The sequence below is a fragment of the Saimiri boliviensis genome, chromosome 5 (genome assembly GCF_048565385.1).
Source record: "Saimiri boliviensis isolate mSaiBol1 chromosome 5, mSaiBol1.pri, whole genome shotgun sequence".
NCBI classification, from domain to species: domain Eukaryota; kingdom Metazoa; phylum Chordata; class Mammalia; order Primates; family Cebidae; genus Saimiri; species Saimiri boliviensis.
In genome coordinates, this window is record NC_133453.1 from 55293610 (window position 1) to 55311084 (window position 17475).

At 34.6% G+C, this 17475-nt stretch overlaps 1 protein-coding gene across 1 annotated transcript in view; it reads right to left on the reverse strand.

Annotated features, from left to right (window-relative positions):
• ZNF804A (zinc finger protein 804A) overlaps positions 1–17475 on the reverse strand; it is a 316589-nt gene that overhangs the window by 65614 nt on the left and 233500 nt on the right. Inside the window, exon 2 of the mRNA XM_003921789.3 lies at positions 11533–11676. Within this exon, the coding sequence (XP_003921838.2) occupies positions 11533–11676 (144 nt within the window). The remainder of the gene's footprint in view (positions 1–11532; positions 11677–17475) is intronic.

The following is a 17475-nucleotide window of genomic DNA, read 5'->3' on the forward strand; positions in this document are numbered from 1 at the left end:
GAAGAATATACTTCCAAGAGTTAATGAATCATATTAAAATAAAAATAAATATGCCCCACTTTGACTCTAATTGGTTTTCTTATAGTTTTTAAAAATGCAAATAAAAGTTTTAGTGGTCAAAAACTCAACGTGGTAGAATTTTTATTGGATTACAGTGCTTAGTTGAATTTATAAAATAAAATCTGTAAAATCAGATGCATTTTATCTCTTGTATTCTTTTTTCTTTTTGGGGTGATGATTATATTTAGGTAATAGGACAGAAACCTTTGCTTACAGTTTTGGTTTTTTCTCCCTACCTTCAACAGGGGTTGACTCAATAGACAGCCTTCCTCCTGAAAGAAGATTGCAGAAGGAAGGGAAGGAAGAACACATAAAATTGACTTGGAGGAGGTTTATGAAAATGGCATTCATTTCAGCTGCTAGAACTGATTCTTTTATCCAGAGTCTGGTACATACTCAAGACAAAATCCACAATTTAATTCAATTCCAATTATGGCTTTAAATGAGAAATGTCAAAACATGACAATTTTTAATTTTTATTTTTGAGATGAACTTTCCCTCGTTATCCAGGCTGGAGCGCAATGGCGCGATCTTGGCTCACCGCAACCTCCGCCTCCTGGGTTCAGGCAATTCTCCTGCCTCAGCCTCCCAAGTAGCTGGGACTACAGGCAGGCACCACCATGCCCAGCTAATTTTTGTATTTTTAGTGAAGACGAGGTTTCACATTTGACCAGGATGGTCTCAATCTCTTGACCTCGTGATCCACCCGCCTTGGCCTCTCAAAGTGCTGGGATTACAGGCAAAACATGATAGTTTTATAATTAGCCACATATACGTAAATATGTGTGTGTGTGTGTGTGTGCGCGCACACACACACGCACGCAAGCACATGTATTTCTTGGGACATAACTATTTTTGGGTTTGAGGGCTCTGTAGGAGCAAACTGTATGTCTTTAATTTGTTCATAGAGAGCAGTGCTCTAAATGGTTAAAATAAAAACCATCAGAACTTCAATTAGATTGAAGTACACACCACTGGAAGATATTTGAAGTGATTGTATTGTACGTTACCTTAACAGTATCTCCTACTTTTAATTTATGCTTTAGCACATTTTTTTTTCTCACAAATGATTATTTCTATTACCAAATATCAAGAAGTAATTCCTTTAAGTGTCAGATCACCAAACAGCAGTTTAAGTTATTAGGAAATGCTCAAATTTGGGACTAAATCTGTTCCATTTCTACAGCAATAGAAGTCCCTAAAGAAACAAAACATTCCAACAACCTGGCCTGAACTTGACTTCCTCTAGGGCAGAACAAAACAGCATGCTGCAAAGCACTGAATCTTGACTTGCTGAAGTGAAGGTCATTTCAGTGCCTATTGGGAGGTATTTCAGTTACATTGAAACCACTAAAGCAAAAATCAAGATGTTTGAGGGGCAGCAGCAATAAGGCAATCATTCCCTTTTCTATCTCTTCATAGCATCAATGTGACAAATCTCTTACAGGGAAAATCACTCTGAATTGCCCACAGTCTACCAGGTGAGAGGACAGACATACCTACAGCTTTTCTTTAAGGGCAGATGAACAAGTCTAGAGGAAATTTTTTTCTCTTTACCTGATTCTGAGCTTTCTCTCTCTCTCTCTTTTTTTTTTAAATATATATCAATGACTAAAATTCAGAATGATACACCTTTACTGAGAACTATTTTAATTATCTTGATACATGAAAGAACCACTTAGGGCCGGGCGCGGTGGCTCAAGCCTGTAATCCCAGCACTTTGGGAGGCCGAGGAGGGTGGATCACGAGGTCAAGAGATCGAGACCATCCCGGTCAACATGGTGAAACCCCGTCTCTACTAAAAATACAAAAAATTAGCTGTGCATGGTGGCACATGCCTGTAATCCCAGCTACTCAGGAGGCTGAGGCAGGAGAATTGCCTGAACCCAGGAGGCAGAGGTTGCGGTGAGCCGAGATCGAGCCATGGCACTCCAGCCTGGGTAACAAGAACGAAACTCGGTCTCAAAAAAAAAGAAAGAAAGAACCACTTAGAAAGTATGAAATTGAGAATTAAGTTCATGTTGATGATTTATGAAGGACAGCCTCTCGGTACATTGGTGTTGCTATAAAGGAATATCTGAAGCTTAGTAATTTATAAAGAAAAGAGGCTGATTTGATTCACAGTTCTGCAGACTATACAAGAAACATGAGGGCGACATCTGCTTCTGGTGAGGACTTCAGCCTGCTTCCACTCAGGGAAGGGGTGCCAGCGTGGGAAGATGACATGTCCAGAAAGGGCACAAGAAAGAGGGAGGTGGTTTCACGCTCTTTTTAACAAACAGCTCTGGGGAGTAAATGAAAACTCCTTGCCATGAGAATGGCACCACATTTCATAAATTATTAGCCCCAGAGATCCAAGCACCTTCCTTTAGATTCGGAGGGCAAAAACATCCAAACTCTGTCTGACACATAGGTTTTTAACTATACATTATACTAGTATGAAGAGTCACATTTACTAGGCCATTGCCTTTATACTTCCATCTTTTAAAAAGTATCCAAATACGTTGCCGCTTTTCAACAAACATACATATTCTGACCATATTATTTATTATCCAAATAAGGACTTTCCATAATTAAATTAGTACAGTGGTAGAAAGTAAGGCCATCACAGAATACTGAGATCTATAGTTATCCTTAAAGTACTGTATCTCCTGTTATGTAAAGCTATTTCCCATGTTTTTACAATAATAATTTAAACATTAGTGCATATGTAGTTTAAGATAATGATTTGCACTTAACATTTCTCTGCATAAAATTAAATTTTGTATGCATTAATAAAATCCTGTGCTTCTCTGGGTTTTTGAATAAAACATGCTGTAAGAACGTAAGTGTGACAGAAATTTGAGCATTTTTTACATTAATAAAAAAAAGCCTTGTTTGGGCAGGTGACAAAAGAGAAAGAGTCATGAAAATACATCACTGTCTTTTGATTTTTCATAGAAAATTCTATTTTAATATTGATTAAATTCTAACAAAATGAAATTTGAAACAAGACTACTCTCATAATTAATGAACAGGGGAGATATGTGCATCCTTTTTTTTTTTTTTTTTTTTTTTTTTTTAGGAAATGGTGAAAGACTTGAATGGCACAGGGGCAAGTTAACAATAGCATTAATTGGAATTCTTCATTTGCTACTGAGTTAGTATTTACCTGAAATTAAGTCAGCTTCTATATCTGTAATACAATAGTTGCAGAGAATTTGATATAATATTTGTTTTATTAGATTTCCTGGCTTAATGATTTAGCATGCAGTATTTGATGTATGATATGATATTGCAATCACATAAAGCATTATATACTAAGTTGAATAGCTTTGATCCCCCTATGTAGTCTAAGAACTAGAATATATTTCACATGGTTACATCTCCTATGGTATCCCATCACCCTATATCACCTCTTGAAGTAACCACTATCCTGAGTTTTGTATTCATCATTTTTCACTTTCTAATAGCGATTTATCACTTATATCTGTAACCTTAAAAATGAAAGCATTACATTTTGCTTTACTTTGAAGACTAAAAAGTGAGTAGACTCTGCAACTTACTGTTCACTATTTTTATTTATAAGATTCTTTCATGAAAGATTTACCTACAGTTAATTTGCACTGCAGAATAATTTTTGCATTTTGTGAATATATCATTATTTATTCACAAATTTTGTTGTTCATATCTATTCGAATATTAGAGATTAGTTTTAATATATTAATGTATGAATTTACAAGATTGTTTTCCTGAGTTGCTAACTCAATTCATACTTTCAAAAATGATGTGTAGTGTTTCTATTTATCGACATTGTCACTTGATATTATCAACTATTTTTTCAACCTGGCAGTTGTAACACTGGAGCTTATTTTTGACTAATTTTTAATACACACATAAGCCTTTAGTGTTTCCTTTTTTGTGAACTACGCTCACATTTTTTTGTGAGGCTAGTTCACAAAAAAGGAAACACTAAAGTTTTCTACTGGATTATTTCTGTTTTTCTTTTCTTTTCGTTTTTGTTTTTTTTTTTTGAGACGGAGTTTCGCTCTGGTTACCCAGGCTGGAGTGCAATGGCGCGATCTCGGCTCACCGCAACCTCCGCCTGCTGGGTTCAGGCAATTCTCCTGCCTCAGCCTCCTGAGTAGCTGGAATTACAGGCATGTGCCACCATGCCCAGCTGATTTTTTTTTTTTTTTTTTTTTTTTTTTTTTTGTATTTTTAGTAGAGACGGGGTTTCACCATGTTTACCAGGATGGACTCGATCTCTTGACCTCTTGATCTACCCGCCTCGGCCTCCCAAAGTGCTGGGACTACAGGCTTGAGCTACCGCGCCCGGCTTTATTTCTGTTTTTCTCATGCATTTATATTTCTACAATAGAATCTTAGTACTAAATCCTTCTTGGTTTTGTAGGTTGCAGATATATTTTCCCAATTTCTGGCTTGCCTTTTTATGCTATTTATTATAAATGTCTAGTAATAAGTATCATATTACATATAGTTAAACTTATGAAACTTTCACACAACACTTTGTGTGTTCTGTATGTTTTGTTTGTTTGTTTGTAATTGAGACAGGTCTTTCTCTGTCACCCAGGCTGCAGTGCAGTGGTGCGGTGCATTCATGGCTCACTGCAGCTTTAACCTCCCGGGCTCAAGTGGTCCTCCCTCCTCAGTTTCCTGCATAGCTGGGACTACCTGCATGGGCCTTGGTGGTCAACTAATTTTTGTATTTTCTGTAGATACAAGGTGTTACTATATTGCTCAGGCTGGTCTCAATCAATCCACCCACCTCAATGTTCAAAAGTGCTGTCATTAAAAACATATGCTTTCAATATCTTCTACAAGTTATACCTATATACCCCAATGTCATAAAAATAATTTCCTACATATGTTCCTAAAATATATAAAGTTCTGACTTGCATTTTAAACTCTTCAATTTTAAACTCTTCATATGACATTGATTTTATTTGTTAATGAAGAAAAGATCAATCTCTTTTAAAAATAGGGATAATCCATCATCAAATAAAAGTTTTGGAAAGTATGCCCCTTCATTATTGACCTGCTCTCTGCTTCTGTCACTTAATAAATTTCTAAATATAGTATCTGTGTCACAGGTCTATAGTATGCTCCATTCATCAATCTGTGTATACCTGTATCAACAAAACACACTTTCAGAATGTAGGACAGTATGTAATAGTCTTGGTAACTGTTAGGCCAGATCTCACCACTTTTTTGTTATTTGTTCAGGACTGTATTTATTCTTATATATAAATTTTGGAATTGGCTTGAGAAGTTTATTACAAAACAATATTGAAGGTTAGACTAAAAGCTTTGTTGAATCTGAGGTCAGTTTTGGGGCAAATTGATGTCCCTATGATTATATATATTTTTATATGTATATATGAACAGGTTTTTGTCTTTCCATTTAATGCATTTTAAAAACAATTTTCTAACTTTCCTAATTTGAAGTTGTGTGGCATTTTTAGGTTTGTCATTTAGTATCACATATGGTTTATTGTTCTTCTGATTGGTATTTAATTTTATTTTCTTTCTCTCAAAATTTGTTACAAGTCCAGAAATGCAATATAGTAGCCAGACAACTTTCCAAATTTTTATTAGACCATTATAGGATCTGTGAGTAATGATTGCTTTGTTTCTTCACTTTAATGCCTATTTTGTTGTTGTTCATTTGTTTTTGCACTAAGACCTTAGTATTGTGTTCAAGAATAGTTGACATTCTTGTCTTACTTTTAATCCTAAAAAGAATGTGTTTGGTGTTTCATGACAAAGAATGATGTTTCTTCATATGTAAGTTAGATAGCTTTTGCCAGATTAAGTAACATTTATTCTTGGTTTAAAATAGCTTTTCTTTTTCTTTTTCTTTTTTTTTTTTTTTTTTTTGAGACGGAGTTTCGCTCTTGTTACCCAGGCTGGAGTGCAATGGCGCGATCTCGGCTCACTGCAACCTCCGCCTCCTGGGCTCAGGCAATTCTCCTGCCTCAGACTCCTAAGTAGCTGGGATTACAGGCACGCACCACCATGCCCAGCTAACTTTTTGTATTTTTAGTAGAGACGGGGTTTCACCTTGTTGACCAGGATGGTCTCGATCTCTCGACCTCGTGATCCACCCGCCTCGGCCTCCCAAAGTGCTGGGATTACAGGCTTGAGCCACCGCGCCCGGCCAAAATAGCTTTCATATACATTTACTGAATTTTATAAAACAAATACCAATATCATGAAAGATATTTATAACATTTTAATGAAAATATTTAGTTTTAAACACATTTTGTTTGTATCTTAGTTTCCTTTAATAACTAGTGAGCTTTCTCAATCTTTTTCAAAAGAAATTAGAAGTAGGTTTTCATTCATTCTTAATTCTTGAATGATAGTTTTCTGTGTTCCAATTCTAGATTATCTGCTCCACTCTGTTTTGAAAACCATCTATTTCTTCACTCTGGGTATATATGAGATTTTAGCTCTTGCTTTCCTTGTGAAATGGTCTGAGTAATTTCTTGATAAGGGTCTTCCATTTTCCTACTTTGTTTTTCTTCATCTCTTTTTATTCTACTAGTAACCTGAACTAAAATATTAAATTAAGTAATCTGTTTTCTTAAACAATTTAATTTTAAATAATTACAGTTTGCTTTTAGAACATTTCTAAATGTTCATTATAAAACTTTTCACAGTCCTTCTAAAAGGTTCTTTAATGTTATTATTGTTATACTTTTTACTAATTTAAACATTTCATACATACGTTTATATTGTATTCTGTATGTAATGTCCCCAATACTCAAGTAACTTTTTCCTGTTAATTCTCACTTTCGGTGATTTTTCTCTTGGTATACATATTTTTTTTTTTTAAGATCTTTGATTGTGAATTCCTGTTTTGTTAATAATAGCAGTGGAGAATCTAAATTGTTTGCTTTTTTTTTTTTCTGGAATAATTTGTATATTCCAGTTAAAATCTAAGGGCAGCTTTCATTTTAACCCAGAAATCACCTGCTGTCCACAGTTCATTTTCCAGGTTACAAAGTCACAGTGGTATTTACTCTTCATTCAATTTCACTCTTTATAGGTGACTATTACTGTAAGCCCAGGTTTTAGGCAGTAAATTCATACTCAGCCTCCCAGGGTGGTGCTGGTAGTGGGGGCTCTTTGGAGATATCATCCTTTCTAGGAATTCAGCAATTGAATTAAAAACTTGTTTTGTGGAAGATCTACTTATTTTGTAGTAGAGGAGTCCTTCAGAGTATCTTGTATGCTCTGCCGATGAAAGTGAAAGTTCTAAGCCATTTCTGGAAGAGTTATTTGCTCTTAAATTATATTCTTACATAGAAAAACAATGTAAATCTAAACTATATCAAGATTAAATGGTTTTATGCATATGAAGAATTTTGTAGAGTGCACATATTATATGTCAATTGTTATTATTATCATCAGTAGCATTACTCTTATGAAGGATGGATATTTATAAATGTTCAAATAACTCATTCATCTTATAATAGTCACACCATCTTCATATGCAACATACTCCTTAAAAATAGTTTCATCTATGTGTAAACCCATAAATACATTATTTTATTTTCTAAAGCTCTTACTGACCATAAAATTGTATATTATTACAAAATCTGAAAATGAATTTTGACTCTAGCCTTTTTACATTTAGTTATATGAGCAGCATTAATTGGGTGTCTAAATTATATACATATATACATTTTAAGAAATGGTGAAAGATTTGAATGGCACAGGGAAGAGGTGCATATTAATGTGCATTCTCTCATTCTGTACCTTTGATAGGATAGTTTCAGAGAGTTTAAGATCACGATATTGACTTATTTTCATGATATTTCCTTGTTTAATAAATTATGTAGTATTTGATATATACAATTATAGAAAGCATTATATACTAAATTGAATAACTGAGGCCACCATCCAGTTTAAGAATTGGAATATGTATCACATGGTATCATCTCCTATGGTATCCCATAAGCCTATATCATCCCTTAAAGTAACCACTATCCTGAGTTTTGTATTCATTTTCCATTTTCCAAAGAGAGATTAATTACATAGATCTGTGACTTAAAAAATGAAAGCATTACATTTTGTTTTATGCTGAAGAATATAAAATACAATATCTCAAAATGAATTTTGACTATAGCCTTTTTACATGTATTTATATGAGCAGCATTAATCGTGTGTCTAAATTGTGCAAGACACTTCACTAGATACTGGGAAGATAAGGACATGTAAAAAAGAAACCCTGTCCTAAAAGGGTTATAATCCAACATCTTTTGAGTTACAAAGTTAAAAAAAAATCAAAGAAAGAGACAAATTTGTGAGCTATTGTAATCATATCTGTATCCCTGTACTTCTTTTTCTTTTTAACCCTCTGTAGGCAAGTCTTAGTGATAAGTGCTTGAGAGATTTTAAAGTTATGCAAAAAGAATGTGGATGAAAGGAAACTGAATTTCCTTTGAAGTTTAGGGTTCAAAGCAACACATAATTCTGTCATAACATATTTGCAAAGATACATGAGGCACTCACAACAGCTCTTAGGTCAAGATTACCTGGATGTGCTTTGGACTCTATTAGCCTGCATGAAGCAAAAATAGATCCTCACTGGGAAGCCTAAATAAAGGATGGCCTCAAAGGCAAATTGTCAGTGTCCCAAACATTCTAGGATAAATTTTAGTAAGTAATAATAATAATAACGTATTACCTACTGTGCTTTTACTCTTTCGCATGTACTCTCCAATGCATATTAATGTGCATTCTCTCATTTAATTTTCCTAATAATAGACAGTTGAATTCTTTGGGCCTTCGATTATTTAACCCAAGGTTATATGGTTGGTAAGAGACAGGGTTAGGACTCATTCCATTAATAAATTCTCCTCCCTTTCTCCCTTCACCTGTCAGCCTTTGGAATCATATCTCTGTAGGGAATGAATGCATCAGATGTATGGACACTTTGCCTTTTTCTAATTCCATTCAAGAAGTGTTCAATTCCATGTAAGTACCCATATGACATTTAAGTGCTGGTGATATGGATTTTGAGTATATAGGTTGAGTGTCCCTTATCTGAAATGCTAGGGCCAGAAGTATTTTAGATTTCAGAATTACTTTTACAGATTTTGAGATATCTGCATTATATGTACCCAGCTGTGCATCTCACATCCTAAAGTCCAAAATCTGAAATGTCCAAATGAGCACTACCTTTGAGCATCATGTCAATATACAAAGAGTTTCAAACTTCAGAGCATTATGGATTTCAGATTTCCAGATTAGGTATACTCAACCTGTACCTGTTTCTTGTAAAGGTGTTTTCTAAGGGAAACCAAAAAGATTGCTTTGATCTTCGGATAGCTTAACATTTTATGAAGAGATACTTTTTTGGTTGCAAGTATTAATAAGCATTAGCTAGAGTTTTGGTTTTGTTTGCTCATTTGCTTTGTCTTAAGTATATTTATTAGGAGTTAGCTGAAGTATCACTCAAAACTCAAGGATAGACTCTGCATAAAAGTTCTATGAAAGACTGCTTTTAGGAATCTGAAGGCCATTAGAAATCAAAATTGCTATTTCCATACTCTCTTTCAGTTGTCACAGGGTCATGTATAACTAATTCTCTTGTACATTTGTCCTGTACTCTCTTTATGCAAACCAGCTTTCCTGGCTTTTAAATGGACTTCACCACTGAACAAATCCTACATATTTAAGTGTCAGGTTCAGGCATTTGCAGACAGTAGGCATGTTTGCTTTTAAATCCCATCCCAATTTCAAGTTCTCAAAAGAGAATAATCTGAATTGTCTACCTCCAATCTGTTTCTCCTTCTACTTCATTCAAAGTGCCCAATGTGTTAGAGTTATGTGGTAGAAGTATAGATTTCTGGTCATAGCAATGATGTATTTGCTCAGAAATAGGAGAGCATTCTCTAGGAAGACACACTCAAAGAGGCACTATTATCCTATGAGGAAGGCATAAAAGATTATATAGATTTTAATGTTTTTAGTTATTGGAATATCATATCATGTTGAATTAATCAATTAGAACTGTGCTGTCTACCAAAGTTTATAAGTATTTTGATAGAGTAGCTGTTTTTAGGATTTGATCACCCCGAGCATTGTCAAAGGTGAATCTCTAGAACACCAAAATAGCAAGCCAGATCCAGTCCAAATTCTCTTTAACTTCTTTGCATAAAATATATATAGTACACTAAGTTTGCTAAGAATAAGACACTGAAAATGCCCTTGGGCTAACTTTTACGCTGTATCTTCAAGACAACCATATGGCTAAATGAAGCATTCCTTTGGAAAAGATAATAGGTATTCTTAAAATACTCATATAAACACACACACACACACACACACACACACACACACACTTCCAAATACCTACCTTACACAATGAAGAACATGTGTAATAACATATTCAGGCTTTTAGATACATAGGAAAATCAGAGGAATGATTTTCTCAGACTTAACCAATTCAGAAACAGCATTCCAGAATTATTTGATAAAACGAATGCAGTAACATTATCACAAAATAATACTATTTCCTAATAAATGTTAATGTTCAAATCAAGCAATGATATCTTTATCTGTATGTATTTTTATGTAAGAAAAGGAATATTTTTATCAAAACCTTTCCCTTAACCAGTGGGCCAACAGATCTACTGCCAGGGGAAAGAAAAGCAAGAAAAGATCATTAAGCTAAGTATGCATTAATTAGTGAGATATGTAACTGAAGGGTAAATTCTTCCCTACACCATCCTCTCCAAGCACAGTGTAGTTGGTATAAAAGACTGCAAGTATTGGCAGCAAAAGCAAGTACGCACAATTGGTTCATTATTATTTACTCTGGTCACTTTCTCTACTTTTCTCTCTTATAATAAATAACTCTAATAGAACAGAAAGTTAGTGCAGGTTCAAAGGCTTAAAATGTGCTTTTAAATTAACACCAAAATGTATACTCTGCATGGTATTTGAAGGTGATGGCTAAAATATAAAATGTTTATAAATTAATGCTAATAATGTATATTGTATCAAGTTAGTTAAACAATGAATGAAATTGCATTGGTAAATATAAGACATACTAGAAAGCGAAATTTGTATTAATTACATTTATAACATTATCACTATTTTAAGCTCATTTACATAGAGTATTGTTGATTTAAATATTAAAACAATACATTGGAGGACAATAAGAGGATCATCACTTGTAGAATATTGTTTTCTAAACACTGTTACTCGTTAAAGGCAATTGAATGGTATTTCTTTATGTTGATTATTTATTTCAGACTTTGCTATTGGTGCTTTACTTTTTTGAAATAAAAAAACGATTTTGCTATAAGTCATCAAATTTTCATCCCCAAAGGACATATTTCAAAACTGTAAAGCAAATTAAATAAAATATCATATCATATTCATATAGTCCACAAAATTAAAAATATTACACAAGTACAGAAATGCCAGGATTTTTGCACTTCTCTTTCTTACCTGCTTGTGAGCATGGTCATATGAATTAATGTGATTGTCAAACTCCTGATGCTTATAGTACTGCTTGTCACAGAGTTCACAGTAAAAATTGGCCCTCAGATCTTCCAGAGCTTTTGCTATGGTGTTTTCCTTCTCAGTGTAGTCCTGAAAAATAAAATTTCAAGGAAGGATACAATTAGCTCTCCCCTGTGTTTACTTTGTTCTAACAGTTCTCAACTATAGTACAATAATTAGATTTAGAAAACAGAATACAGCAAAGGAAAAATAAAGCAAATATTAGAAAAGCAAGTTAGAATAAATTATGACTTAAAACTTAGAAGACAAACAGAAGAAGCCAAGATAAATAACAGATGGCACAAATGTGGAAGAGAAAAGCAAACTATAGAAATATGTAGAAGTCCTTGATTGAATAAGTTCCTATGCTAGGTTAGCATTAAAAATGAAAGTCACATAGATAACTTGATTCAACGGTGGATCCCTGGCAATGACTCAGTTAATATAAAACTCTTTTATTCTGAACATCTAAAATGTGTTCTGTTTGAAAAGGTCTGTATTTGTGCACAAATATTCAAGTTTTGTATTTGCTTTTCCTTAATTATCTATATAGTAACTTATTATCCATTCCAACTAGGCATTTAACTTGACTTTTTTATCCTGACCCGTATCGATTTAGAATGAACATTAAAATAATCTCTCTTTATTGGAAATTAAAACACTATTCTGCAAGTTAATTGAGTTATTTATCTAAACTGAAAAGGATTAAACTGCATAAGCAGATTGTTTTCACCATATTCACGGAAAATAAAGACAGTGATATAACCAAACCCCTGAGAAGATGAACATAAGCCAGTCATCATTAGGTTTTGTTTACAATGCATAAAATGGCCAAATGTTTGGCTGTGGCTTTTAAGTTACTTGCTTTTTCATGCTTACTTAAATGTCAAGTAAGTACATGTCACATATAATGGCAAAATTGAAGCTCTCTCTTGCTTCCTCTGGCCACATGTGATCTCTGAACCTGCTGGTTCCCCTTCCTCTTCTCCTATAAGTGGAAGCAACCTGAGGCCCTCACTAGGTGTAGAAAGTGTTCAATGTTGCCAATTCTTACAGGATTGGACAATGTTTCAACATGTAAACATTATTCATGATGTGAAGATCTAAACTTCAGATCTCACTGTAAAATATATTTCTAACTTCCAGATTCTCTTATATACAACTCCTTTAGAATTCAGAATAACTAGGCTGGGTGCAGTGACTCATTCCTGTAGTCCCAGCACTTTGGAAGGTTGAGGAGGGTGGATCACTTGAAGTCAGGAGTTTGAAACCAGCCTGGCCAAAATAGTGAAACTCCATCTCTATTAAAAATACAAAAATTAATAGGGTGTGGTGTCAGGCCCTGCAATCCCAGCTCCTCAGGAGTCTGAGGCAGGAAAATTGCTTGAATCCGAGAGGTGGAGATTGCAGTGAGCTGAGATCGTGCCACTGCCCTCCAGCTTGGGCGACAGACCCAGACTCCATCACACACAAAAAAAAAAGAACAAAAAAAAAAAGAAAAAAAATTCATAATAACTATATATTCAAATCTCTTATATACTACTATAAAACATATGTTTGGCACTGGAATTTAGAGATAAAATGTTGTAGTTTTCTATATGCCAATGGCACTTATCCTCCCTAAATACACAGATTAGAAAGGACTCATAGTTGATAATTAAAGCCATTTGTTTAAATCGCTTCTACAATACTGAAAAGTGGTTCAAAAGTGATGTAATATATTACTAATACTTTACTTTTGCTACTTCACTGTATATTTGTGCATACATCACATATAATAAAGTTCAACATGATTTGGGATGCATACTTTGTAGTAATCAATGAATATATTTTTCATAATACATAGCTTACTTTCTCATTTTAAAGACAATGATCTATTGTTATGTTTTGTTAGTTTTATCAACTGCACAACAAAGGTGACTGCTATAGTTTAGATACTTTCCCCTTCCAAATTTTATGTTAAAATGTGATCCCCAGGCCGGGCGCGGTGGCTCACGCCTGTAATCCCAGCACTTTGGGAGGCTGAGGCGGGTGGATCACGAGGTCAAGAGATCGAGACCATCCTGGTCAACATGGTGAAACCCCGGCTCTACTAAAAATACAAAAAATTAGCTGGGCATGGTGGCGCGTGCCTGTAATCCCAGCTACTCAGGAGGCTGAGGCAGGAGAATTGCCTGAACCCAGGAGGCGGAGGTTGTAGTGAGCCAAGAACGCGCCATTGCACTCAAGCCTGGGTAACAAGAGCGAAACTCCGTCTCAAAAAAAAAAAAAAAAAAAAAAAAAAAAAAAAAAAAAAAAAAAATGTGATCCCTAATGCTGGAGATAGGGACTAATGGGAGGTATTTGGGTGATAGAGTGGATCCTTCATGAATAGATGAATACCCTCCATGGAGGATGGAGGTGAGCAAGTTCTTACTATATTAACTTTACTGAGAGCTGATTGTTAAAACGAGCCTAGCACCTTCCCATAGCTTTCTCTTGCTGCCTTTGTACCATGTGAGCTCTGCACCCACAGGCTGCCCTTCTTCCATCATGCGTGGAAGCAGCCCGAGACCCTCACCAGATGCAGATGACAGCACCATACTTCTTGCACAACCTGCAGAACCATTAGTCAAATAAATCTACTTTCTGTATAAATTACTCAGCCTCAGGTATTCTTTTAGAACACAAATGAACTAAGACAGTGATAAATCACAAAATAACTTCAATTTATGTATAATTCCATCAGTTTCAACAAATAATGCAGCATTTCTCAGCAAATTTGTGAATTATTCCTACTTATATTAATTGATTGCTTCCAATATGTTAAAAACACTTAGTTTAAAAACATTAAAGTAAGTAATATAGATCTAAACTGCTTACTGAATTTTCAGTAAAATCTTCAAAATAATACTTTATGGATCATCCAATTTAAAGGAAACAAAAATTAAATAATATGATGTCATGGTTAAAGTGTTTGAGGTAGACATAACATTCTAATCAACATAGGAAATGGAAATAATTTTGGGATTAAATCTGAATTAGCTCTCTGAACAATGTTAAACTAACAGACATTTCATGGTAAACTAGTTGATTTTCCCCATTAATTATAATTATAGTAAAGCTACTTCCTCTCAATAAGTTCTTATTATGTTGTAAAGTTTTTTTTTTTTTTTTTTTTTTTTTTTTTTTTTTTTTTTTTTTTTTTTTTTAATGAGATTGAGATTCCTCTAGAGAAGCAATAATTGTTTTCTGTTTACTCAGTCTACAAAAGTGAGAAGGTTTTAGTGGAACAGAATTCTTGGTCAAATTACATGCTTTAAAAATATTAGCCTCAGCCTAGATTTGAAGATAAAAACAGTAATTTAAAAGTAACTATAGGTAACATTTATTTAGTGCTTATTCAGTGTCAGTCACTGATGAAAAATTTGGATGTATTAACTTATTTAATTTTGATTATTTTCACTTCCTTACTTTACAGATGGAAATAATGAAGCACAGGAAATTTAAGCAGCTCCAGGATATAATGAGTAAATGTTCAGTCCATACTTAATTGTTTCTAAACTTTTAAGCACATAAAAAGGAGAGAATAGTATTATAATGCCTATGTATCCACTAATCAGCTTCAACAACTATAAACTCAGGATCAGTCTTGATTTATCACATCCTATCCCATCTCATACCCTTTCATCTTACCCAAATAATTTTTAAATACATTCCCAGCTTTATATAATTTTATCAACAAATATTTCAGTATATATCTCTAAACTAGAGGAACTTTTAAAAAACAAAGTCACAAAAGCAGTATCAGACAGAAACAAAAACAGTAAAGAAACCACAAATATTTTTTATTGTCATCAAATATTCCAGTCACTGTGTGCAAATTTTCTATTTCTCTAATATTTCAAAATAGGTTGTTAAAAACAAAATTCCGCTAAGGCCCATACATTGTCATTTCTATGCTTCTTAGTCTCTTTTACTCTGCAGTTCCCCATCTCTTCATATTATTTCTCCTTATAATTTACTTTTTAGAAAAATTTTTTTAAATTATACTTCATATTTTAAAACAGGCTAATAACTATAGAAAAGTTACAAAATTATGACAAGACTCATAATATTATTTTTATAGTTAACATTTTGATATATTTTTATTTTTTGTTGCTTTCTATCTCTAACCTCCTCTAAGATATTAAAAGAAATATAGCATGACTGAAGTTAAGTTTGCAAGTGATAGCACAGTTACAAACATATTTGAACCAGACTTTCAAATAGATGTTAAGTGCAATTAAGGAATCAAGGCTGTGTTCTAAAAAACATCAGTGGTGTAAAGACTTCATTGTTGTATGTGTATCTTAAGGGAAATGAGTCATATGTATTGTTATTGATCATACATTTGAAAACATATATGTAGAGAAAATCAGTCCTAGTTAGGCTGCCATGTTCCATGACCCCTCTCTTTCATTGTGGTTAATGTTGAAACAGTCACTGACTGAGATTAGAAAGCACTCATTAAATACAGACATCCCACTGCAGAAAGTAAGAGACACATTTGAGTGAGATGAAAAAGGAGCACTGCTGTTCTTATATATGCAATCCAAAAGGTTCACCCTCTGTCAGGTAGAGCCATTCTATGTTGAACTATGAACACAGCTTCTGTACTGTGTCACAGAGAGTAAAGGCAGAAAGTGAAAAGGAAAGACACTCTTTCTGCAACTAGTCAGGTCATTCTAACTCAGCACATTTAATGTATATATAAAAACAGTACAGTTTGAATGCTTATCTTTAGGAAAGCAGTATGCATATAACTCCAAATTATAAAATCACAAATCTTAATTGGTGACCACAGCAACTAGGCAGTACAATATATTTTGTAGACAGTGAAGTGAGGTAGAGAAGTTAATGGTTTACCCACACCCCAAGGACAATCCATCCCCGGATACTAAAATATGAATAGCACCAAAATAGAACCTTGAAGAGAGCAACATTATTTTCCAATGCGATGCAATTCATAGTAGCCTTATCATAGCATATGGTGTCTTTCCTAAGATATTCTTAATTGGGTATATATAAGTAACCTTTCCTGACAAGCGTGAGCTTCTTCAAGGAAAGAATTTGTACAGGTTTTGTTTATTGGTGCATTTCCAGAGCTTTTAAGAGAGCCCAGCATTAGCAGACACGCGACAAATAACAAATAAATAACATCAGCACTGCACTTTTTGTCTTGAAAATGAGTACAGAGGAAAGAGGGTCAATGACAGCAAGATGATGGAAAACAGGACTCTAGTGCTTATCTACTGCGGAAACTTCAATTTGAACAACTATTCACACACAAAAATACCTTCACAAGAGCTAAGGAAACCAGATGAGAGATTATAACACCTGCATATAGTACAGAAACAAGAAAAGACACATTGAGAAATGTAGGAAAGATAGTATTACATTATCCATGCCACCCTTCTACCAACTCCAAGCAGCAAAGCATGGAGAGAGAGATCTTCTGCATGGGGAAGGAGAGGGATGTGAACACAGGACTTTGTTTCAGATCCCAACACCAGGCCTGTCCCAAGAAAACTAATGCTGAACAGGGCCCCAGATCCCCAGATTCCAAGCCAGCACCAGTGGACTGAGCCTCTAGATCTGCCCTAGCACCAGGTTAGATCTGTAGCCCTAGGCTCCAGGCCTGAGCAACAGACTTGATCTCTAGTCGGTTCCATCACTGGGCTGACCTCAGTAGCCCCAGGCTCTGGACCTCATCCAGCGCAAGGCTGGCCACAGCAGCCTCAGGCTCTGGATTGCCCCTACCCTCCAGCCAACCCCAGAGGCTCAAGGCTCCTGAGTGCCTCAGCACTGAGCTTGGCCATGGCCCCAGGTTTTAGGCCTGCCCCCACTAAATGTCTACTGAAGCCCTAG